This window comes from Panicum hallii, chromosome 2, assembly GCF_002211085.1.
Source record: "Panicum hallii strain FIL2 chromosome 2, PHallii_v3.1, whole genome shotgun sequence".
Classification (NCBI taxonomy): domain Eukaryota; kingdom Viridiplantae; phylum Streptophyta; class Magnoliopsida; order Poales; family Poaceae; genus Panicum; species Panicum hallii.
Window position 1 is genome coordinate 39,821,447 of NC_038043.1, and position 23,869 is coordinate 39,845,315.

The 23,869-nt window shown below is 44.9% G+C and overlaps 1 protein-coding gene across 2 annotated transcripts; it reads right to left on the bottom strand.

The window, feature by feature from the left end:
• Positions 1-17,965: 17,965 nt before the first annotated feature.
• On the bottom strand, positions 17,966-20,134 carry LOC112879632 (probable kinase CHARK). 2 transcript variants are annotated; one of them, XM_025943975.1, is made up of 2 exons: positions 18,843-20,134; positions 17,966-18,712 (listed from the first exon to the last, which is right to left on the bottom strand). In XM_025943975.1, exons 1-2 carry the CDS (start codon positions 19,877-19,879, stop codon positions 18,022-18,024), a joined length of 1,728 nt encoding a protein of 575 aa, XP_025799760.1. In that variant the 5' UTR covers positions 19,880-20,134; the 3' UTR covers positions 17,966-18,021. The 2 variants fall into 2 exon arrangements, with proteins under 2 accessions (XP_025799760.1, XP_025799759.1); XM_025943974.1 differs by having other exon boundaries at positions 17,966-18,754.
• Between the last annotated feature and the right edge of the window lie 3,735 nt (positions 20,135-23,869).

A 23,869-nucleotide genomic window follows, 5' to 3' on the forward strand; every position in this document is an offset into this window, starting at 1 on the left:
TACATCTCCGACACACCCATCTAGACCCAGATGCAGCAGCGGCATTCGCCCGTCATGATCTATCTATACATGCTCTCAACACTGTGGGAACCACAAAGATTGAAGATGAAGATGACCTACAAAAAGAGCGGCATAAGCTCAGAAACGCCAAGCGTGCTGCGTGCAGGCAGCGCGTACCAGAACAGCACTTACATCAGCCTGGCTACCTCTACGACTGCTCCACAAGCGACATCCACACTATCTTCAACGATGCCCGGGATGCCCGCGACATCATCATCGCTAGGCAGCAGGAGCGTGATGAGATGGAGGCCTACAGCCCCACTAACTCTCATATCCCCCTCGACTACCTAGGTACAACTCGGAAGCGCAAGCCAGAAGTCGAGGAACAACCAACTCGAAGAAAGAAAACCCTCAGCTCAAAGGAATGCTTCATTGAAGCTCTCCACAAGCGATGCCCATGGCACATGAAGAGCAAGCATTCCGCCTTCGAATGCCAAACCCTTCGGAGGGCTATAAGAGCTCCACCACTCAACAAAGGCTACGAAGAAAAGCGACAGGACTACCCGAATAATGATTTATTCATATAACTACCCGGTTCAAGGAGGTTTTCTGAGGGTCTTTTAGGTGTTCAGCCATTGGTTTGGGACTATATCTCAAAACAAGGGGTTCTGTAAACCTAAAAGAACCCCTTTTTACCACTTAGTCAGGGTCGCCATTTATATTTTTCATCATCTATCGAGTTAATTAAGACTTCCTCGCTGTATTTGCCCAATGAATGTTCAATCTACTTAGTACAACTTTTTTCCAATCGATCTCTTGCCACCTATTCCTCACGCCACGAGCCTTTTTCACCAATGCTCATGGGCTAAGGATAGGGGCGGCAGGGGTGGGCTCGGGAATGAAGGATCTGATCCAACTTCTTCAAGGCTATTCTTAGGGAACCATGTCACAGCCGAGCCATACGACTACAAAAAGTGGTCTCTTTGCTTGGCAATGACTAATGGAACCTGTTAATTAGCTGAACAAAGCATCCACATGATTATTCTTCAAATACTTCTAGTGATGCTGCGTTTACTAGTTCCCGACTAGTACTACGTGTAGTCTACTGAAGGGGCCTTGCTCCCATACTTCTAGTAACGCTCCGTTTACTAGTTTCCAACTAGTATTATGCGTAGTTTACTAAAGGGGTCTCGCTCCCATACTTTCAGTAGTACTCCGTTTACTAGTTCACAACTAGTATTACACGTAGTGTACTGAAGGGGCCTCGTTCCTATACTTCCAGTAACGCTTCGATTACTAGTTCCTAACTAGTAATCTATGTTACTGAAGGGGCCTCGTTCCCATACTTCCAGTAACGCTCCGACTACTAGTTCCCGATTAGTACTCTATGTTACTGAAGGGGTCTCGCTCCTATACTTCCACAGTAATACTCCATTTATCAGTTCCCAACTAGTATTATGCATAGTTTACTGAAGGGGCCTCGCTTCCATACTTCCAGTAACCCTCAGTTTTCAACTACTACTACGTGTAGTCTATGTTACTAAAGGGGCTTTGCTCCCATACTTCCAGTAACATTCAGTCTACTAGTTTCCGATTAGTACTCTATATTACTGAAGGGGCCTCGATCTCCTACTTCCAGTAACGCTCCGATTACTAGTTCCCCACTAGTACTCTATGTTACTGAAGGGGCCTCGCTCCCATACTTTCAGTAACACTCCGTTTAATAGTTCTCGACTAGTACTCTATGTTACTGATGGGGCTTCACTCCCATACTTCGAGTACTATCCTACACAGTTCACCAGAAGTAATGGCTCTAGTTACTACGATACAGTTGGAGAGGATTTTATGCCTACAAAATAATCTAGGATATCGCACGATGCCATTTCACCCTAGTTTGTCCACATCCCTGTTTGGGTTTAACTTTTTGAACGCACAACCATTGACTACCTACAAAAGCATTGCCTTCTGGGTAGCTCTATATGGGCGTCTCTACTATTTCTAAGTCCTACGATTTTCGATCCTACTCCCTGAGTCAGCACACCGAACCCATCAACAGGCAAGCATCTAGTACATATATCTATAGTCATACATAGCTACTATAGAGTTTTCAATGTTTGCACATCTGAACCTACTCTTGCTCTAAGCTATCACTAGCTTCTGGGCTACTGGCTTCACCTTTTCAACAAGTTCCTTGAACTTGTCTTCGGTGCAGTCATCAGACATCCCAGTCACTAGTGGCTCTAGGTTGGCCTTGGGCCAATAGGACTTTACGAGTCCTAGGATGTGCTCCACGTAGGTCCTCGTAGTTTCTGAGACATAGCTTGAAATTTTTCAGGGGGTTTCGTGAAGTCACTCCAACAACATCTTGTTGCTCTCCACCCCTTCTTCTGACGGATCGACCATGTCGACCACAACCTGGGCAGCATCCTTGAGCTCTTCAAGTTCCTTCTTGTTTTGCTCTTTTTCAGCGGCCATCTCCTTGATCTGTGTCATACACTCCATGAGTTGTACATATGCATCTTGGAGGGCCTTAATCAACTTCTCTGCATCATCTGAACAATGGTACACAAGATTCTTCAAGTCAATGATCTTGTTATCCTTATTTCTTATGATATTATTTAGTTCTGCAAGGAACAAGAGATGAAAAAGCACTTCTACTAGTTCAGATATTACTCTCCAGGTATGGCAAACTGGGATAAAGTAGTCGACAGAGTATTACCTCGGTAAGACTTGGCCTGTAGTCTGTTTCTGTCCTTCAGATTTTCAATCTCCTTCGTCAGCAGCCAGACCTCCCAGGTGTACTCAAGTTTCAAGGTATCCAGTTCATACCGCACTTTAGCATTCTCTGCTGCTTGTGCTTCAATCTCTTGCTCCCTGGTCTGCAACTGCTGGAATTTGATCTCCACAGCTTGCAATTTGTCCGACTTGATGCGGGATCAGTTAGCCATGGTCTATTTGACATTGAGAAGAAGTTTGAGAAGACATACTACTCGACAACAGCACATATGGACAGTTCAGAGCACTAACCATGGAGAACCGGAATAAATCCCAGAATGAATCATTGAACTCCTTCATACGTTCGTCTACCAGCATTGGGTCATCAATGAGCTTCAATGGAATGCCGCTCTCCCAAATTGATGGCTGCATCATTGCTACAACTGTTGTACTACCCGTAGCACCTTGCTCATCAGGGTCATGCTGTTGTGGCTGCGGGCTCCCTGTCACATGGTTACTCCATAAGCAAACATGCAAGCAACAAAGAACTCGGGTGAAACTCAAATCAACGCAACCTACCTATGGGATTTTCTTGAGGCTGTTCTACGTTCGCTAGCTCCGGTTCAGCAATTGGCACATCCCCTTCACTGGTACCTTCAGCTTCTATGGGTGAGGGGACATGGGCATCTGGATGCTGTGACAGTTCAACAACCTCCATAGCTGCTGGTGTCACATCAACCACCTTCTCTAGCTCGAGGGCTCCGGCATCCATGGCATCTCCAGGCTGCTCCAAGCCCAGAGCAGAGGACGGCCTGCATAAGGAAACAACATTATGAGTTGTTACTAGACAGATAAGAACCTACAACATACAATGGAAAAGTACTTGGATACTTACAGTGCAGACTTTCTATAGACAATACTTTCTTCCTTAGTACTCGGGGCACTGGTCCAGTACCCAGAGCACTTGTCGCTGCAGGTTCGCTAGTCGAGGGTGGCGTTTGCCCTGGCAGGGCAACCGCGATGGTCACCCTCAAACTGTGGTCAGCCAAAGGCGGCTATGGCTCCGGGGCGGCCTCAGCAGTACCACTTGATGGGTCAACTACAACGGTGGGCACGCCCTATCCCCTTGCAGTGTCATCCCTGATCTCCTCTTCAACCGTGCCCCTAGTATGTTTGGAGGTTGGGTAGCTACCAATAAGAGTCAAGATGAAGGGGGAATTTCAATCAAACAACACCCAAGCGAAAGTAGGAAAAGTACTCAGAATGCAATGACAAGCACTCACCTGGTCTTTTGATGACACCACTGTTGACGATCATTAAGTTACAAATCCGACCGCCAACCTCTGCTTCATTCAAAGATAAATAATTACCAAAACATAGAGACAGGGGTTTAACTCTAACCATTTCCACAAACTTTTGTGAATTGCTGTTTACAGGAGATCGTGTCTGCATAGAGAGGAAAACCATGCTTAAACAAAGGAAAAAGTATATTTTAGAGCATTCTATGTGAGCATGTGAATTGGAGGGACCGTATATGGAAACAGCGCTATGAGTTATTACTAGACACATAAGAACCTACAACACACAATGGAAAAGTACTTGGATACTTACAGTGCAGACTTTCTATAGATAATACTTTCTTCCTAAATACTCGGGGCACTAGTACAGTACCTAGAGCACTTGTCGCTGCAGGTTCGCTAGCCGAAAGCAGCGTTTACCCTGGCAGGGCAACCACGCTGGTCACCCTCAAACTGTGGTCAGCCGGGGGCGGCGATGGCTCCGACGCGGCCTCAACAGTACCACTTGATGGGTCAACTACAACGATGGGCATGCCCTGTCCCCTTCCAATGTCATCCCCGATCTCCTCTTCAACCGTAACCCTGGTAGGTTTGGGGGTTGGGGAGCTACCGATAAGAGTCAAGATGAAAGGGGAATTTCAATCAAACAACACCCAAGCAAAAGTAGGAAAAGTACTCGGAATGCATTGACAAGCACTCACCTAGGTGTTTCAATGACACCACTACTGACGGTCATTAAGTTACAAATCCGACCGCCGACCTCTGATTCATTGAAAGATAAATAATCACCAAAACATAGAGATAGGGGTTTAACTCTAACCATTTCCACAAGCTTTGGTGAATTGCTATTTATAGGAGACTGTGTCTGCATACAGAGGAAAACTGTGCTTAAACAAAGGAAAAAGTATATTTCAGAGCATTCTATGCGAGCACGTGAATTGGAGGGGCCGCATCCTGAAGCAAATCAACCAAAGAGGCCAAGAAACACACCTCCAACCAATCAGAGGCAGGCACACGGATTCAAGGGCCCATCTGGCAGACCAAATGGGCGCGCCAAGGCATGAATCACCAAGGATCAAAACCAGGACCCACCTACCAGCCAGCAAGCGCCCAATCAGAGCTAATAGCCGGATGCACTTGGCAGACCAAGTGTAAACCGGTGCTCGAAGCAAGCGGGTAATACCTAAACTTATCTTGCCTAAGTATCTCTATCCTTAGTCAAGCACACTACCCAGGACCATCCTATCTCTTCCTTTTCTTGGGTAAACTAGCTAGAGTCTGTTACACCTCCGTTCCCTGAGAATTATATGATACCTTGAATACTCTTCGGGTGAAGTGCTATAACGGTATCTCCGTGCGCTTGCGGATCTTATTCATGAATGTTAAGAAATACCAACAAGCATTTCTGGCGTCGTTGCTGGGGAATGGTTGATGTAGTTGTCTTCAAACCTAATTTGCCCGTGTACCCTTTCCTTTACCGTTTCTTTTCTTTTATCCTTTTTGTTACCATGGAGCCTATCTCTATTCAAAAACTTTCTACTCCCAATGACGAGTTCTTACAGCCATCACAATCTTCCAAGCCCATCACAGCTTCTGGCTACGAACTCTGCCCTGGCTTTATAGCCATGGCTTGGGAACAAACCTTCTCTGGTTTTGATGACGAAAATCCCTATCACCACATGCGAGAGTTTGAGTAATCGTGCTCGTGCCTAACCATTGCGGGAATGGCGCAAGAAACACTTCGGTGGAAGTTGTTTCCTTTCTCCCTTGCTGAGAGAGCGAAGCAATGGTATGCCTATAATGTAGGGAAGGTAAACAGAGAGTGCAATGAACTATGGGATAGGTTCTGTCTTGCGTTCTTCCCTATTTCTCGCATTGCTTCCCTATGAAAAGAGCTCCTGAACTTTTGTCAAGATGACAAGGAAACCTTAGGTGCAGCCTGGTCCAGGCTTGTTTATTCCCGACCACGTGTTACTTCAACACTTTTGGTTTGGGCTTAACAAGGAGTCTGCCCTACAGCTTGGCACTGCCGCCGGAGGGCCTTTCACGCACAAAACCACAGCCGAAGGAGAAGCCCTTCTAGAACGCACCCTAGAAAACGCCTCCTTCACTGAGTCCCTCCCAGTAGTAGAGCCCTCAAGCCACGAGGAAGTCCCGCTGATTGAGTCAGCACCCTTACTGCTTACCTACGCAGACTCAACCACCGAGCCTTCCCCCGAACCAAGAATAATGGAGGAAGAAGAAATTTCAACCTCCAGAGTTCCCTTTTGAATTCGAGGATGATTTATTCGAAGATTTCGGAATTACCTCGAATTACTTCTACCACAAAAGACCCCCAGGTCAAGTTGGCCCTACCGAACCTCTCAATAAGGCTTTCCTTAAGGAGATGGTTAGGGACCTAACCGCTGTTATGAGCAGCGAATAGGTACAAGAAGGGGAGTTGTCCTCTGAACCACTTCAGATCATCACCCTCTCTTTAACCATTCAATGCTTTATCCAAGGAACTTTTGGGAAGGCCTTATACAATCCCACGGTTGGAGCAAACATCATGGCAGCCTACTATGTGTTCACGCATTTGGAGCACTCCTTGGTTCCAACCAAGAAAACCCTCAGAAAGGCACTAGGATCCATCCTAGAGGGAGTTGGGGTAATTCAAGACGTACATTTACGTCATGATGATTTGGAGGTTGCCCTTGATTTTCATATCTTTGATGTCTATGGCTTCGATGTCTTAATTGGGCACCCCTTCGAGAAGTTGTTTTTAGAAGCTCCCGATCAGGAATCCTTGATGTGAAACTGGGGAGAGAGACATTCTCGATTCCGATTTCTCGGATGAAGAATTTTCCTGCTAAACTTCTCCCCCAGTCGGAGCCAGTTGAGGAAGTGATGGCCATTTCACCCATCGAGTCCTATGAGTCATCTTTAGAAAACGATGCTGAACTCTTCATCCAAGAAGAGGATGATTTAGAAACTCTTGATCTCCTAACTCATGAACGGCCAATACAACCACCGATCGAGTTGAAACCCCTTCCTTCTGGCCTTTGCTATGCTTTCCTGAATGGTGACACGGAGTCTCCCGTCATCATTAGCGATAGACTTTCTGGTAAGGAGACAACCAAGCTGTTAGCCGTCTTAGAAAAGCATAGGCCTATTTTTCGGTTACTCGCTCCAGGACCTTAAGGGAATTAGCCCTACCCTTTGCACTCACCGTATACCCTTAGACCCAGCTAGCACACCTTCTAGGGAGCCTCAGTGCAGGCTTAATAATGTGATGAGAGAGGTAGTCAAGAAAGAGGTTCTCAAACTTTTGCACGCCGGGATAATCTATGCCGTGCCTCATAGCGAGTGGGTGAGCCCCGTTCAAGTAGTGCCGAAGAAGGGAGGAATGACAGTCATTGAGAATAGTAAAAATGAGCTGATCCCATAATGAACCATCACGGGGTGGAGGATGTGCATAGATTACCGAAAGCTCAACTCGGCAACAATGAAAGATCACTTCCCGCTACCCCTTCATTGACCAAATGTTAGAGCGGCTAGCGAAGCACTGTTTCTTCTGTTTCCTTGATGGCTATTTGGGTTATCACCTAATCCCCATCCACCCTGATGATCATAGCAAAATCACTTTTACTTGCCCTTATGGAATGTATGCTTACCGAAGGATGTCGTTTGGGCTTTGCAATGCACCCGCTTCGTTCCGAAGGTGCATGATGTCAATCTTCTCCGACATGATCAAAGAGATTACGGAGGTCTTCATGGACAATTTCTCTGTTATGGGAAATCCTTCTGTCATTGTCTTGAGAACTTGGACAAGGTTTTGTAGAGATGCCAAGAGGACCTGGTGCTAAACTGGGAAAAGTGTCATTTCATGGATCGAGAAGGCATCGTACTTGGGCACCTTGTGTCCGAAAGAGGAATTGTGGTGGATAGAGCCAAGATTGAAGTTATAGAAAGCTTCCACCTCCAATAAACGCGGGGTTCTACCGACGGTTCATTAAGGACTTCTCTCAAATCACTAGACCTCTTACGAACCTGCTAACTAAGGATGCACCTTTTGAGTTTACCGATGAGTGTTTAAAATCCTTTCATATTTTAAAAGAAGCACTCATTTCAGCTCCAATTATTCAAATCCCTGATCAGACGCTCCCTTTCAAAATAATGTGTGATGCAAGTGATTATGCTGTTGGGGCAGTCCTTGGCCAAACCAAAGACAAAAAGCATCATGCAATTGCTTATGCAAGTAAAACTTGGATTGGAGCTCAATTAAGCTATGCAACCACTGAAAAGAGCTTCTAGCTGTTGTGTTTGCAATCGATAAGTTTAGATCTTACTTGGTTGGTGCAAAGGTTATTTTTTTTACCGATCATGCTGCTTTGAAATACTTGCTCACCAAGAAAGATGCTAAGCCTTGCTTGCTAAGATGGATCTTGCTACTCCAAGAATTTGACTTAGAAATCAAAGATAAGAAAGGAGTAGAAAATACTGTTGCCGATCACTTGTCATGTATGCCTGTCACTAACACGCAGGATCTTCCCATCAACGATTTCCTGCGTGACGACATGTTGTTAAAGGTAACGGACTCCAACCTGTGGTACGCAAACATCATGAATTTTATGGTTGCAGGATATGTACCACCGGGGGAAAACAAGAAGACGTTGTTGTACAAGAGCAGACACCACATGTGGGACGACCCATACCTTTATAGGGTATGCTCCGATGGTCTGCTCCGAAGATGTGTTCCGACAGCTGAAGGTGCCCAGATCATTGAAAAGTGCCACTTTGCACCTTATGGAGGCCACTTTGGTATATTTTGCACTCAAGCGAAAATATGGCAAAGTTGATTCTACTGGCTGTCAATTTATGAGGACACTCAAGAATTCATCTGATGATGTCGAAAGTGCCAGATGCATGGTGGCATCACCACTCGCGATGAGATGCCCCTTAACTAAAACCTTCAAGTTGAGTTGTTTGACGTATGGGGCATTGACTTCATGGGACCATTCCCAAAGTCCAAAGACTGTGAGTACATCCTGGTCGCTGTCGACTACATGTCTAAATGGGTGGAAGCATTACCATGTAGAGCTGCAGATGCCAAGCATGCCCGCAAGATGTTCCACGGGATCATTTTCCCTCATTTTAGAACTCCTAGGATGGTCATAAGTGATAGAGGGTCTCATTTCATTGATAAGACCTTCCAGAACTTTTTAAGGGAGCTTGGGGCACAACATAACATCTTAACTCCATACCATCCATAGACCAGCGGCCAAGCATAAACATCCAATAAGCAAATCAAGAACATTCTGCAAAAGATGGTGAATGAAATGGGGAAGGGATGGAAGAATAAGCTACCTGATGCACTCTGGGCATACAGGACAGCATTCAAGACCCCATAGGCATGTCACCATACCAGCTGGTTTACGGAAAAACCTGCCATTTACCGGTCGAGCTAGAGCACAAGGCTCACTAGGCTATCCAAACTTGGAACATGGATAGCAACTTGTCAGGAAGAAATAGTTAGATCCAATTATCCCAGCTGGAACAGTGGAGAGAAAAAGCTTACCATAGTGCCAAGATATACAAAGATAGAACAAAGAAATGGCATAACAAGAGGATCAGGCCCAAGGAATTAAAAGTTGGAGACAAGGTACTTCTATTCAATTCCAGGGTGAAGCTCTTTGGGCACGGAAAACTATGCAGCAAATGGATAGGACCATACATCATCGTCAACACGTCTCCACATGGCGCAATCATGATCCAGGATGACGAGGGTAAGATATCCAAGGTAAACGATCATCGTTTAAAAGTTTTCCTTACGCCTTCTAATCTAAATGAAGTGTTAGATATTATAAAATTGGTTGATTTTGAAAATCTTCATCTTCTAGACCAAAATTCCATTTTCCCTTCATTGTAATTTACCCTCATATTTAAAATTCAATAAAGATTTGAAATCTCTGGAATTCAAACCGGTAGAGTTTTGTCTCCACTTGTGTCTCTTGTCTTTGAATAAAAATAGGTACATAAATAAGTGTGGGGGAGGACCTCCCCTAGACACATTGCATAGACCAGTGGAGAGAAACACACTGAAGCCCAAGGCCTGGAGGCCCACTTGTTGGTTGGCCGAACCCATGGTCCATTCGAACCAAGGCAAAGCCCACAAGGTCCCAAGCTTCCTTCAAACACACTGGTTTGCACTTCAAACTCACACACCTCCATGTTCAAATAAGATTGCGACTCTGAAAGTTTAAACATAAAATTTATAAAGTGGCTCTTGCACTCCATACACTTCATGATAAACATGCATACTCTTTATTCCTAGACTTTCACCTTGTGCTTGTGAACAAAAATTTTATAAGGAACCCTTGCTATCTAATTATTGACTTTTGTGATATGGTTTGATGAAGGGAACCAAAACAACCAAAACTCTTCCTTGCAAAGTACTTGGGTTATCTTTTATGAAAAGTTTTTTTTAAAATCCTCTAGCTCAGCTCCTCATTTGTTAAATTCCTTCCAAAGCCAAAGAATGATCACTGTCAGGGATAGATCCCCTGGGTACCGCAAGGAAGCTACCCGTGAGGAAAAAGAAGTCTGATTCCTACTAGGATTCCACTGTAATCCTATTAGGACTCATACCTTGTAATCCTACTAGAACTCCTACCTTGTAATCCTACTAGGAACCCCATCCCCTGGAATATATAAAGGAGGGCAGGGATACCTAGATAGGCAGAGAACCAACAGAGAGCAGCCGACAACTCAACACCTAAGCGCAGGGCGCAATATACAACATCCCAAAACAGGACGTAGGGTATTACGCTACTCAAGCGGCCCGAACCTGTCTAAATTTGTGTCTTGTGTCCTTACGTTCACCTTCAAGTTCCAGATCCGGCAATCCCTCACCAAATAATCACCTACCTTAGGGTATCCCTAGGTAGGCCGACGGTAAAAAACACTTACAATCACCTTGCAAAAACCTTATGATCATCCTACTTGCCTTTGATTTGAGCTTTGTTAAACTTTGTGACCCCTGCTAGAAACCTTTCATGCTTTCATGATCAGGATCACGTACACTCCACTAATTTATATGCCGACTTCCACGCTAGAAGTTGCGCAAAAAATGGCATCCATCTATCTCTTAAATAAAGACTCCATGCGGAATATGACTCTCTCCGAAGTACAAAAGAAAGATATGGCCTATGCAAAAGAAGAATGGTGGAGAAATAAAAGCATGCTCAAAAGCCTGGTTTGGACATTCAAGTCCAAGAAAAAAGAGAAAAGATAGCCCATATCCAAAAAAGAAAGGGGGAAAGAGAGTCAGACAAAGATAAAAGAGGAGTTCATACAAAAAATCCACAAAGTTTCCACACACTTGCACTTTCTAATCAGATTGCATGACTTTTTTATTCTCGGATCCAACTTTTGACTTAGCAATATACGAAAAGCAAGTGTGCCTCTTCATCCCTAACCTGAGCTCCACATAAGCCTGATTAGCGGTAGGAGAAAAAGAAGGCATCACTTTGCCTTGGTGAGAATTTTCAAAAACAAAGAGAAATTCGAGAGAACAATTTGAGGAGCAAAGCTATCGCTTGTTTCAAAAGTAAAAACCCAAGTTTCTAAACAAGGAAGGCTAAGGGACCTGAAGTTTGTACCACTCCAAACCTCAATTACCAAGATAAGTTTGGTAGACACTCAAAAAGTTCACAGGTTTAGGAGAAACTTCGAATAAACTATATGCAGGTTACATTCAAAGGAGTTGTGTCCACCTTAGTCCTTCAACCTTTACTCGAGGATGAGCAAAGGGCTAAGTGTGGGGGTGTTTTTTACTATCATTAAGTTACAAATCCGATCGTCAACCTCTGCTTCATTCAAAGATAAATAATCACCAAAACATAGAGATAGGGGTTTAACTCTAACCACTTCCACAAGCTTTAGTGAATCGCTGTTTACAGAAGACCATGTTTGCATACAGAGGAAGGCCATGCTCAAACAAAGGAAAAAGTATATTTCAGAGCGTTCTATGCGAGCACGTGAATTGGAGGGCCCGCATCCTGAAGCAAATCAACCCGAGAGGCTAAGAAACACACCTCCAACCAATCAGAGGTAGGCACACAGATTCAAGGGCCCATCTGGCAGACCAAACGGGTGCTAGGGCACGAATCACCATGGATCAACACCAGAGCCCACCTGCCAGCCAGGTAGCAAAAGGAAGGCAGAGGCTGGGGAGGCTCACCTGGGGTCGGCCTAACCCCAGGCTCGCACACCATTTTGGAGAAGAGAAGAAGTAGGGGGATTCCACCCTTTTAGAGCTAATTTGTAGAGTAGGTTAGGGAGTGTGTGGAGGAGAAGTTTGGGAGGAGAGCCGGAGTTGTCAGCCTCCCGCTATTTATACCTCAGTGGATATGAGCCTCTTTTGAGTAAGTATCCAGGTTCGTCTACGATGGTGAGTACTTATCAAGGTTAAGTTCTAGTTATCATTCGCTTGCGGGATCCTCGTTCGTCCTCGGATGTTTGCTTCTAGCCTAAGGACTTGAGTCTTAAGACAGAGACTAGCCGGGGTTAGAAGTAGTGATCGATAATGTAGACGTGGTGTCTAGGCTTGAAGTCGCTTTTGTTTGCTACCCTTTCCCACGGTCTGTCGGGATAGCGATAGGTGGTGACAGCCCTGTCCGTCCTTCATAGTCCCCCATGTTCGGATTGGGCGTAGAACTAATAGCTAGATACACTTGGCAGAGCGGGTGTAAAGCCAGTGCCCAAAGCAAGCGGGTAATACCTAAACTTATCTTGCCTAAGTATCTCTGGCCTTAGTCAACCACACTACCCAGGACCATCCTATCTCTTCCTTCTCCTGGGTAAACTAGCTAGAGATTGTTACACCTCCATTCCTTGAGAATTATATGATACTGTGAATACTCTCCAGGTGAAGTGCTACAATGGCATCTCCGTGCGCTTACGGGTCTTATTCGTGAACGTTAAGAAATACCAACAACCGCCAGCTGGTGAGGCGCTGGCCTTGCGCTTCCGAGTGGTGGCTCTTGGACCCTGCGGATGGCTGGGCAAAAGATCACCACCAGGACTAGGCGGTCTTTTTTCCTTTACCCTTCATCACCTCAGCCAGTGGGCGACTGTCATCGCTATCTTGATCATCTTCCGTGCTAGTTGGGTCAATGTCAGCATGAGGGATCGACTTCTGGAACGCCGACGGCAGTAGATGCTGCGGATGTTCAATGTCCGGCATTGGTGGCATACTCCTCTACACATTCACATCCTGTTGCGACAAGATTGAAAGACATGTTAGTACTATTCAATTTAAAGCTTCAACAGAAGAATACGAATACTTATCCATACATGTTTTGGAGGCTCCTTGGTAGAGCACATCTTCGGAATATATAGCATGGTTTCAGCGCCCATGAGTACTCAGCTTACTCTCAGAATGGCATCAGATTTGTGAATAGGGTCTACAGAAAATCAAGAAGGGTCTAAGACTCCAAGGTACTCGAATCCAAACCTCGACCGTTTCTGCAGTGGCTGGATCCACATGCCAATCCACAAGTACATCACCGTCACACCAGTGACTCATGCATCCCTCTACTTCTGTATCATACCAAGCAGTTCTGGGATCTGGCTTTCATCCCAGCAGGGCTTGCTCCACTCGGTTGTGATCCTAAGCACCCCGGCGGTTCTCTCTGGCAGGGACGGCGTGTGATTTCCGATATAGAACCACTTTTCTCTCCACCCTAAGAAACTACTCGGGAATTTGCAGGAAATGTATTTTTTCTCCATTCCCTGCCTCAGTTGCAGTCCAATAACTCCGACCTTGTCATTGGGTTGGGACTTGAGGTGGAAAAGATAGGTGAAAAGATCGACGTGCGGCTCTATTCCTAAGAATGCTTCACAGAACTGAACAATGATGGAGTTGGGATTAAGATGATGCAACTGGATTCTCTAGTAGAAGAGGAGACTATGGAAAAAAATCAGAAGTTAGGAGGGCTAATCCTCGCTCGACGAAGTATTGAAAGAGAACTATCTCATCAACTCCTTCATATGGCCTTTTATCCCTAGTGGCAGAGCGCCACCGGATGACTTCCTTGCTTTGGAGAAGACCCTCATCAACGAGGGCCTCGAGATCAGCTTCGGAGCACTTACTTGGTTTCTACCTGTCTCTGGTAGTGGTGGCAGCCTTAAACTCCTTTTCTTTCCCCTTGGAGGCAGCTCGCTTGTTGCCAGCCATCCTTGTGGTCACGAGATGCTTCACTCACATGCGCTCGGTGGCTGCAGTGAGAGAGGCGGCGGAGCAAGGTTCTTGGGGAGGATGAAGGATTGTGCGACTTCTTATCACATGGAGAATGAACTAGATCTAACTTTGGAAGTGACGGTGGCTGTGAGATAGAGCAAGACGAAAGGCTCAAGCAGTAAAAACACACAAGTGAAAGGGTGAGTGAAACTCTAGGTCACTGTACGGTTAAATAACTAGCGGTGGACCCAAGTTCACAGTGCAGAATGCGAAGAGTTTTTTTCGGGATAAGATTTGTTTTGAGCGGTAATTTTCAGAAGTTTTGGGAAAGTTATTTGTTTAACCATTTTTCAGGGATAAAGTCCTGAAAAAAAAGGTTTTCGAGTTTCCGAACCAATTTACACATTTTAACCATCAATTCAAACCCTTACTTTTCTTGCACAACCCATGCCACAACCTTTTGGATCCTTTTTTCCAAACCTGGGAATTTGGATTAAAAGGCTCGGGGGCTGCAGGACACATGTCGTCGATGGCTTATTTTGCAAATTTTTTGGAAGATAAGGATAAAAGATTCAAGACTAATTTGACCCTCAGCCTGATTCTTCAATTTAACCTAAGGTTCGGGGGCTACTCCATATGGAGTGCGAGTTTAATCGCACCCCATATAAAAGAAGACTTGAAAACTACTAGGGGCATGAGCACCTCACAACCTCAATGCAGCCAAGGAAGCACTCGGAAGACACCTTCAAGATGAAGTTTGAGAGAACTCGAAGACGCCTTCAGAAGTACTCAGAAGCCTGCAGTACTCAACTACGAAGAGCTCGGGGGCTTGTCAGATCCGGTACCACGGGACTGCGCACATGGCGTACATATTCTAGGATAAGGGATGGGATATGGCCCACATCCTGCATCAGTTGTAACTACTCGTAATGTAGTAGAACTAGTCGGAACAGTGGGAAACTATCCGAGTGGTAATCAGGTCGGACTCCTAAACTCGTATCTGGCTAGGATTTTCATGTAACCCTAACCCCCAGACTATATAAGGGCGGGCAGGGACCACATCAAAACAACATCAACACCTAAGGCAATACAAACCACCACACATGACGTAGGGTATTACGCTCTCGGCGGCCCGAACATGTCTAAACCTTGTGTTCCTTGCACCTTCAAGTTTCTGATCTCGACGACACCCACCTATAATCTACCACCTCGGGGGTATCCCTCGATAGGCTTAGAGCTTAAACACTGACACATGTCACGGAAATCCCCACCACTACAAGAGGTGACATCACTCCGTTCATAATTGGATAGAGTACCGATCTAGAGAAGGAGAAAGGCCGATGCGCGATAGGTGATCAGAGGAGTACGATCGTCGTGATCGGCCAAAAAAAAAGGATCTCGGCGCACAAGAGGTTAAACTTCCCGCAAGAGCAATCGGCTAGACGGAGCCGAGTTGAAGAATCGAATGAGCCTGCGTATCAGCGTGAGTTCATCCCAGAGCCAAGTTCGCAATGGTGTCCTAGAGGCTTAACCAGATCTTGGAAGAGAAGAGTACAACGCCTGACGCAGTGCAAGCAGCTCGAGTTAGAAGCAGAGGCCGCCAAGATATGGCGCCCAAAGGAGAAGGCTGATAAGTCTGAACTATTGGCCGATATCAACATGGTTTTCTTCCTACCTGCAGAGTACCGAAACCAGGCTGACGAGGAGGACCAGGAGGAAACTTCCGCACATCTCGTGTTACACCCTCAGAAGGCTCGCTTCGACAAGCCAGGAGGAGAAAAACGTCGGCACCTCAAAGCTCTGTACTTGAGTGGTTTCGTCGATGAGATGCTGGTACATGGCGGTGCTACCGTGAACCTGATGCCGCCACCACCGGAGAGTCAGAGGCCTCCCACGCACGGGGGGCATCACCATATTTGGTGCTGCCGTCAAAGCTGGAAGTCTCCACCGTGAGCACGGTGCTTTGTTTTTCTTTTGTTTCCTTTTGTTTTGGTTCATGTAATACCATATTCAATATATTATTTGAACTGATTTAACGTTCTGAAAAAATAATCCAACACTTTTAATAAACTAATTCAATATTTTTAAAATAAATATTAAAATAGTATACTAGATATGTTGAAATGACCTATTCAAAATGTTGAGATAGTATACTATAATGTTGAAATCTTAAATAAAAAATAAAATAACATATTGGATCTTGTTCTATCCCATTAATTCCAAAGAATATTCTGATTCAAACGGATTTTAAATCTGATTCACGGTCTAAGAGAAAAGATCATTTTTAGGAACTTGTTTAGCTTTCCAACCACATCCCTCCACTAGCACTGCACCACGTGTCCACATCCCGTTTCCTGCCTGCTCCGCTTCCGGCTGTCGCACGAATCTCAAATACTGGAAGATCTGTTGATTAAAAATCTTGTGGAAGATTACTAGGATTTCCGGGATTCAATTGACCTAGCTTCTTCTTCTGCATCCACTGCATACATTTTTTTTTTACCAAAGATCCATTCGGCCCTTAAACTCTCACGTTGGGCCGTGGTGCTCTGTTGCTTCGATGCGGCCCAATTACACCGACTTCCACTTGTTCTTCCTCGGCGTCAGGGTTGATCAGCACATAAAAGCAAGGAGGTGTGACAGTTTGTTCTTCCCCTCTTTTGTGTCTGTAATCCACCTTCGGAAATAAAATTACATTTCGTAGCCGAACGGCAGAACGCCAATGTTCTCTTTCCAGACAAGTGGACACCGCATGGAGGCTCTTGGACACACCAAACTTCTATGCATGACCTTTAGAATAAAGATGATTTTGAGGTTCTAAACCGCACCTTCCTCAACAATGTGGGCTAAATGATTGTTTGAACCCAGATTACCATAAGAACTTTATATTTCTTTTAGAAAAAGAAATTGTCTCCAATCTCTGCCACATCATACAGCTTCCATATGAATTTATTGGTGAAGGGAGTCTCTTGATTTATGAAGTATTGATACATCGATCTTACTGTAAAATGACTGTGTTTATGTAGGTCCCATGTAAAATTGTTTGTTACATCTGATGACTGGATACTTTAACTATCAGATCATGCCAGGCTATGAGTTTGCAACTAAAGCTCTCCTAAAAGAGATGTCCCATGGCATTTGATTCATTACATTGCTACAGTTAAGTGGGACTAGTGGTGATATATTATACAGAGTCGGAAATTCCTCGGACTTCGGAGTCCACCCAAGTGTTCCCTCCTAATCTAGTTTGTGACCTATCTTTTATCTTGGAGATCCCGCAACCTAGAATTTCTTCGATAACCTTTAACAAATAAATCATTCAAAAATGAGAATCTCCAGGTTTAATTTGAACCTGAAATGAACACTTCGGACTCAGATATTTATTTCTGAGTAAGCTTTACCAAGTGACATCTCATTAAGCCATTTAAATAACCACTTTTTGAGCAGACATTTATTTTTAATTCAGAGGTCAGTTATTTTCAGACCCCCTTAATTTTTGGGATGACACAAGATACCTCATTTAGTCAGGCTGTAGTTTCATTTGTTATGGTTGCCTTGCCAGAAAAGATGGGGAACGATAGAAATCTAGTTTTTTTTTTAATTTCAGGTGGTATAAGAACTTTATATAGAGCTTATATATGTGTGTGTGTACGACGCATTACAGCTGTGTGTTGCAAAACCAAATATTTTACATCAACTGGAATACGCATCCACAATCATCAACAATACAACAGAAGGAATCACCGCGCAACACTTTGATTTGCCCTGTTTCATTCTTCTGCTAGCATTCTACTGTACCAGACTAGTCGAATCCTTGGAGGTGTGGTACGCAGTGTCAACAGATGAATTCTCAAAAGAAGAATTCCCTGCTGACAAATTACCACAGGCTATTATTTCTGCCAGCGAACGAACTGAGCCAGGACTACGCATTGCTGGAAGGACTGGCAGCTCAGCATCTTCACGTTGCAGGACATCCATGGCTTGCACGATCGATGGTCGCTGGCTCTGATCGTGATGCGTGCACCAGAGGCCCGTGAAGAGCACTCGCCTCATCTGCTGCTCGTCAAACTCGCCGTCCAGCCGTCGATCTGCCACTCCAACAATCAAGTTCTTGCGGTACATGTCACGGACCCAATTCAGCAGCAGTGGTGTTCCTTTTGGTTCTCTCGAGGCTGGCCGCTTGCCGCAAGCGATCTCTAGAAGAACGACGCCAAAGCTATAGACGTCGGACTCGGCGCTAGGCCTACGGGTGTTAACAAATTCAGGGTCGATGTACCCGACAGTCCCTGCCACGACCTGAGTTGTTCGCGAGTCAGTTCCGTGGTCGACGAGCCTCGCCAACCCGAAGTCTCCGAGCTTGGCGTTGTAAGACGAGTCGAGCATGATGTTTGCAGGCTTGATGTCCCCGTGCACGACGCACTGCTCGCAATTCATGTGGAGGTAGAGTACGGAAGATCCCAAACCGAGTGCAATCCTATACCTGTGACCACGCATTTCAGAAGAATTCCGATTGATACTTGAGCTACACGTGAAAATTAGATAAGTTTTTTCCTATTAGAAAGAAAGAATATACAGTCTTTATTAGTAGATGAAGAAGAAGAAGTACGTACCTTTCTGACCAAGTTAGCAGCCTCCGAGGATCATAGAGTGCCTTGTCGAGGCTGCCATTGGGCATGAACTCGTAGACAAGCAATAGGCCACGCGGACCGTCGCACCAGCCCAAAAGCTGGATGATGTTCCGGTGCCTCAGCCTTGTCATGACCTTCACCTCGGCTGCGAACTCCTTCATCCCCTGCACAGAGGATTCTTGAGAGAGCACCTTAATGGCGACTTGGCAGTCTTGGTCGCGCAGGTAGCCGCGGTACACCGGCCCAAAGCCTCCTCGGCCGATCTTTGCCTCCTCCGCGAACCCACACGTCGCGGCAGCCAGCTCACGGTGACTGAACCTTCTAGGCCCCAGGGGGCAAAGCTCTGTATGCTGGACGGGCGCTTCCTCCTTTGACTTGTTACGCGTGCACCACAGCAGAAGCCCTGCAAGACTGCAAAGCAGGGAAAGAAAAAATGTACTGATGGCGGCGATTGCGGCTGCCGGAACGACGCGCTCCCTGTGACGACGATGGACGTCTATCTTGGTCGTGCTATCATGAGAAGCCAACAGCTTTCTCCGTTCAGCAAAGCTCACGCGTGGAAGCCTCCTCTTGTATTGCGGCTCTTTGGCCGTGGCGGGAAACCGGCTATAGCCAACGAAATCAAGATCGAGGGATTTGTTTAAACCAAAAGGATAGGAGGATGCTAGCTCCCCAACGCTGCATAGCTTCCATGATGGAGGATTCTCCTTGCTGACCATATCGCTGCTGCTCCCGCGATGATTCGCAGGTTGATCTCCTCGGCTGGGGAGCGAGACAAGTAGCAGCAGTAACTTGGACGAACCTGTGGAGTTCGCCATGCCAAGGTGGCGACTGCGACTGTCCATCGACGAGAACGGAGGGATGTACCATTTGGGGCTGCCGTCGCCACGGTCTCCGCAGCAGATCCCTGTCGTGGCGTTCGCCATGGACATCGTTTCCGATCCAGGCAACAACGTGCTCAGAACCAGCGTGATCATGGTCACAATATTGCTTATAGTGGAACTGCTGGGCGGCATCATAATCTGTAGTGGTAAAGGAATTGAGGCAATAGCTAGGTTGAGTAGGTGAAGGGAATGCGCTCGCTGCGAGGTGGTAGCAGATTTAGCATCGATGGAATGTTTCTGGGAGCTAGTCAGTAGCGAAGCTATCTAGCAGTTTCCCCTCTCCAGCTGACCATACGTGGTGGAGGAGCTAGCTAGCCTGACGTTCAACTTGGAGACGAGTATTCCACACGGTATTCGCCGAGAGCTTTGGCACTTATTCAGCTTCCGTCATTCGTGTCACTAGTTTTCTTGAACACTTGCTAGGATTTCTACCCAATATATATGGCAGCAGTCGTTGGGCGTCACTGTAAGACGGATTCCTATATCTCGCTATTGCCTAATAGCAAGATGACGAATCACTATAGCTCTAGTCCACGGGATGGACCCGGTGGAAAGCATATATAGGAAAGCTTCGACCTGCCATCCTCGTGGTCGTCTACTCGTAACACATCGAATAACATATATGACTAGCCGCTATATCATCGTGCATATTCGCTAGAGATAAGAATATTATAGAAAAATACAATATTCCAAAATAAGATAAAAATATTTTGGAACAATTTATTTTGTCTGCAATTTCTATCTAGCAGTCCCTTGACTAAAGCTCCCATTTTGGAAGGCCTCCAAATCTCTTCTTCCACCCTCTATTTATGGAGGGTCTCTAGGAAGCCCCCTATCCATAAATAAATAGATCCGACCCTTTAGATTAAAAAAAGAGGGTGAGATTTAGAGACCACTGCTGGAATTGATGTTAAAAAACTAGTCCTCTGAGCTTTACTAAAGTAGATGTCTGATTTGAGGGTCATTGCTGGAGATGCTCGGATAAGTTTAATAAGTTAGAGAGAGAGAGTTGTTGCAAACGGAACCGATGCACGTAGACAAACGGTAGGCTTCTTCCTGCTGCGCTTGTTGTCAGCAGCTACGACAAAACAAAAAATAAACATGCCACTGCATACAATATCTGATTTGTCTAATCGATTTAGATGTAGATTTCAAAAGTTGAAGCTACTAGAGTGCCGAGTTGACGTAATGATGTAACTCCTGGTTCAGAAAAAGATCTCTGTCGCTATATGGTTATCACCTCAAGGATGAAGTGCCACGTCATATGGCAGCTCCGTAATTGACCAGAAGGTTACACCAATCTTATCTTCTCTTCATCATGATCAGCCCCGTATTTGAGACCCAAATGGAAATGGTTGGCTCCAATCAACCTGCTCAGTCGCTCGGATAGTTCCATAACATTAATAATGTTTATATTTTTCCAGCACGTCCTTGGCACGCATCCCATAGAGTCCGAAGACATAGCGATGCAAAGCCTTGCAAAGGACTCCGTCAATAAGGGAACAGGTTAAAAATAAATTTACTTCAATAGTTATACTTTGGGGTGTCTCCACCTCAATCGATTGACATGTCGGTTATCTCTCAGTCGCTTCTTCCCACCGTTGGATCATTAACCAGCAGTCTAGATCAAACCCAGCAAAATATTGTACTATTTTCGGAAAAAAATTTACTACAGCCCGGATGTAAAACACATCCGCTGCAGCCCCAGAGAAACATGACATGCGGACCCACGAATCAGGTATAGGCTCAATTCCTTTCAGCGGCTTGATTACCGATCAGAGCCGAGCCATTCGGCTGAATCTATTCCTGCAGGCGGGCACACGTAAAGGAAGGAAAGACACAAAACTGATCGGAAGTCACGGAAGAGAAAAAAAAGGTACGAACTGCCGCAGCGGACGGTACCGAGCCTTTGTTACCGTCCTCCTCTCGCGACAATCGGATAATAGGTACGAACCGTCGCCGCCGCCGTAGACTATCGTACTCTGTTCTGGTGAGCCTTTGTTACCATCCTCCTCTCACGACGATCGGATCGTACCTCTGACGCCGCTACTCGCTACTCACTAAGGGTACAAAGACATGGATGGACATGAAGACATGGCAAATAAGCTTGTGCCCCCTTTTCTTGATGGGGACTCTACTATTTTTAGGGATCATGGAGGCGAGGAACAGCAGATCACGCAGGTAGAATAAACTATTTCTTTGATATCGCATTTGATACTCACATGTAGTTTGATCATTCATGATGTGTGCAAAAAAAATAATGCTTGTCGTTCAGGAAGAGCAGACAGTACACACAATTGGTGCAAACACTCAAGGCAATGACAATTCAATTCCTGAAGCTATGGAGGTAATTGAATTATGCATATTAATTATTTTTGTATTATGACCATGTGACTTCTATTCTGAACGTATTTTATAATAGGTGGTAGACAATGCTGGACCATCTGTGATTGTTCCTCTAGTTGGGATGTGTTTTGACTCTGAAAAGAATGCTTATGACATGTATAACACCTATGCCGGTCAAGTTGGGTTTAGTATAAGAAAGCATGATACAAAGCGTCGAGCCGATAAAACTGTATATTCCAAACAAATTGTTTGCAGCAAACAAGGACACGGAGAAACTGATTCATCACAAGCCACAACAAGGACAGGTTGCAATGCTCGCATTCAGTTTAGTGTTAGCAGAGAGGGGATGTGGACATTTCAAAAGGTTGAACTTGAACACAACCATATTCTAGCTAGTCCAAACAAGAAGCGCATGCTAAGGTCCCAACGACATGTTATAGAAGCAGATAGACAACTTATCAGTCAAATACGGGAAGCCGGGATGAAGCCAGCGCAGGTGGTTGAATTCATGAAGCAATTTTATGGTCCCACTGGTGTTCCATTCTTAAAGGTGGAATGTGATAATGAGATTGGTCATGAGCGGAAGAAATATTTAGAACACAATGATGCGCAAACACTTTTGGAATACTTGAAGAAAAAGCAGGCAGAGGATCTAGGATTTTTTTATGCCATTGAAATAGATAAGGAAAATGGTCGGATAACTAATTTTTTTTGGGCTGATGGTCAATCTATAATGGATTACAAATGCTTTGGTGATGCTGTGTCATTCGACACCACATTTCAGACAAATAAGTTTGAAATACCTTTTGCTCCACTTCTTGGAACCAATCATCACAAGCAGACAATAATTTTTAAAGCTGCACTGTTACTAAATGAAACAATTCCCTCATTTGTTTGGCTCTTTCAAACCTTTTTGATAGCAATGTCAGGCAAGCATCCAAGCACAATTTTCACGGATCAAGATGCAGCTATGGCAGCAGTAATTGCTTTTGTATTACCAAATATAAGTCATCGTCTTTGGTTGTGGCACATTTATCTTAATGTTGCAAAATATCTCGGTCATGTGATTCATGAGCACCCTAAAGAGTTCCTACCTGCTTTCAAAAGTTGTGTCCATGAAGATAGATCAGAGCAGTGTTTCCAAAAGAAGTGGAATAAATTGTTGAGTGATTATAAGCTTGAAGACAACTCGTGGATGCTAAATCTATATTATTTGAGGGAAAAGTGGGCTGCTGTTTATCATGATTCTTTTACAGCTAACATGACAACAACTCAGAGGAGTGAAGGTATGAACAATATCTTCAAAAAAATATTTCGTAGAAAACTCGGTCTCTCTGAACTCATTGTAGAATGTGAGAAGGTCTCTACTTCTCTTCGTGAAAATGAGTTGTATGAAGATTTTAAATCATGTAAAAAAGATCCGGTTAATTACATCCCAAGTTTTCCTTTTTGAAGACCGCTGCTCAGTCGTATACAAGGAGGATGTATTCAGAGTTTGAGGAAGAATTCAAGGGTCAATTTTCATTTTCCTGTAAGTTGTTACATACTGAGGGGCCAATATCAACATTCGTGGTTATACATATGCATTCAAATTATGGAGCAACTGTTTGTTTTAACACTGCTGATAAGACCCTTACATGTTCATGTAGAAAGTTTGAATCCACAGGTATGCATACACATTTGAAATTACATTTTTTTTCTTTTAGTACAAATTGTTGATCTTTGGCTTCCATTTCTTATAGGTATATTGTGCAAGCATGCCTTCAAAGTATTCAATAT

Excerpts from the sequence above, each read along its gene's own strand:
- LOC112879632 (XM_025943974.1), bottom strand. The coding sequence starts at position 19,879 with ATGATGCCGCCCAGCAGTTCCACTATAAGCAATATTGTGACCATGATC. Across the intron at positions 18,755-18,842 it reads CTGCTAACTTGGTCAGAAAG|CTCAAGTATCAATCGGAATT; the intron begins GTACGTACTTCT and ends TTTCACGTGTAG.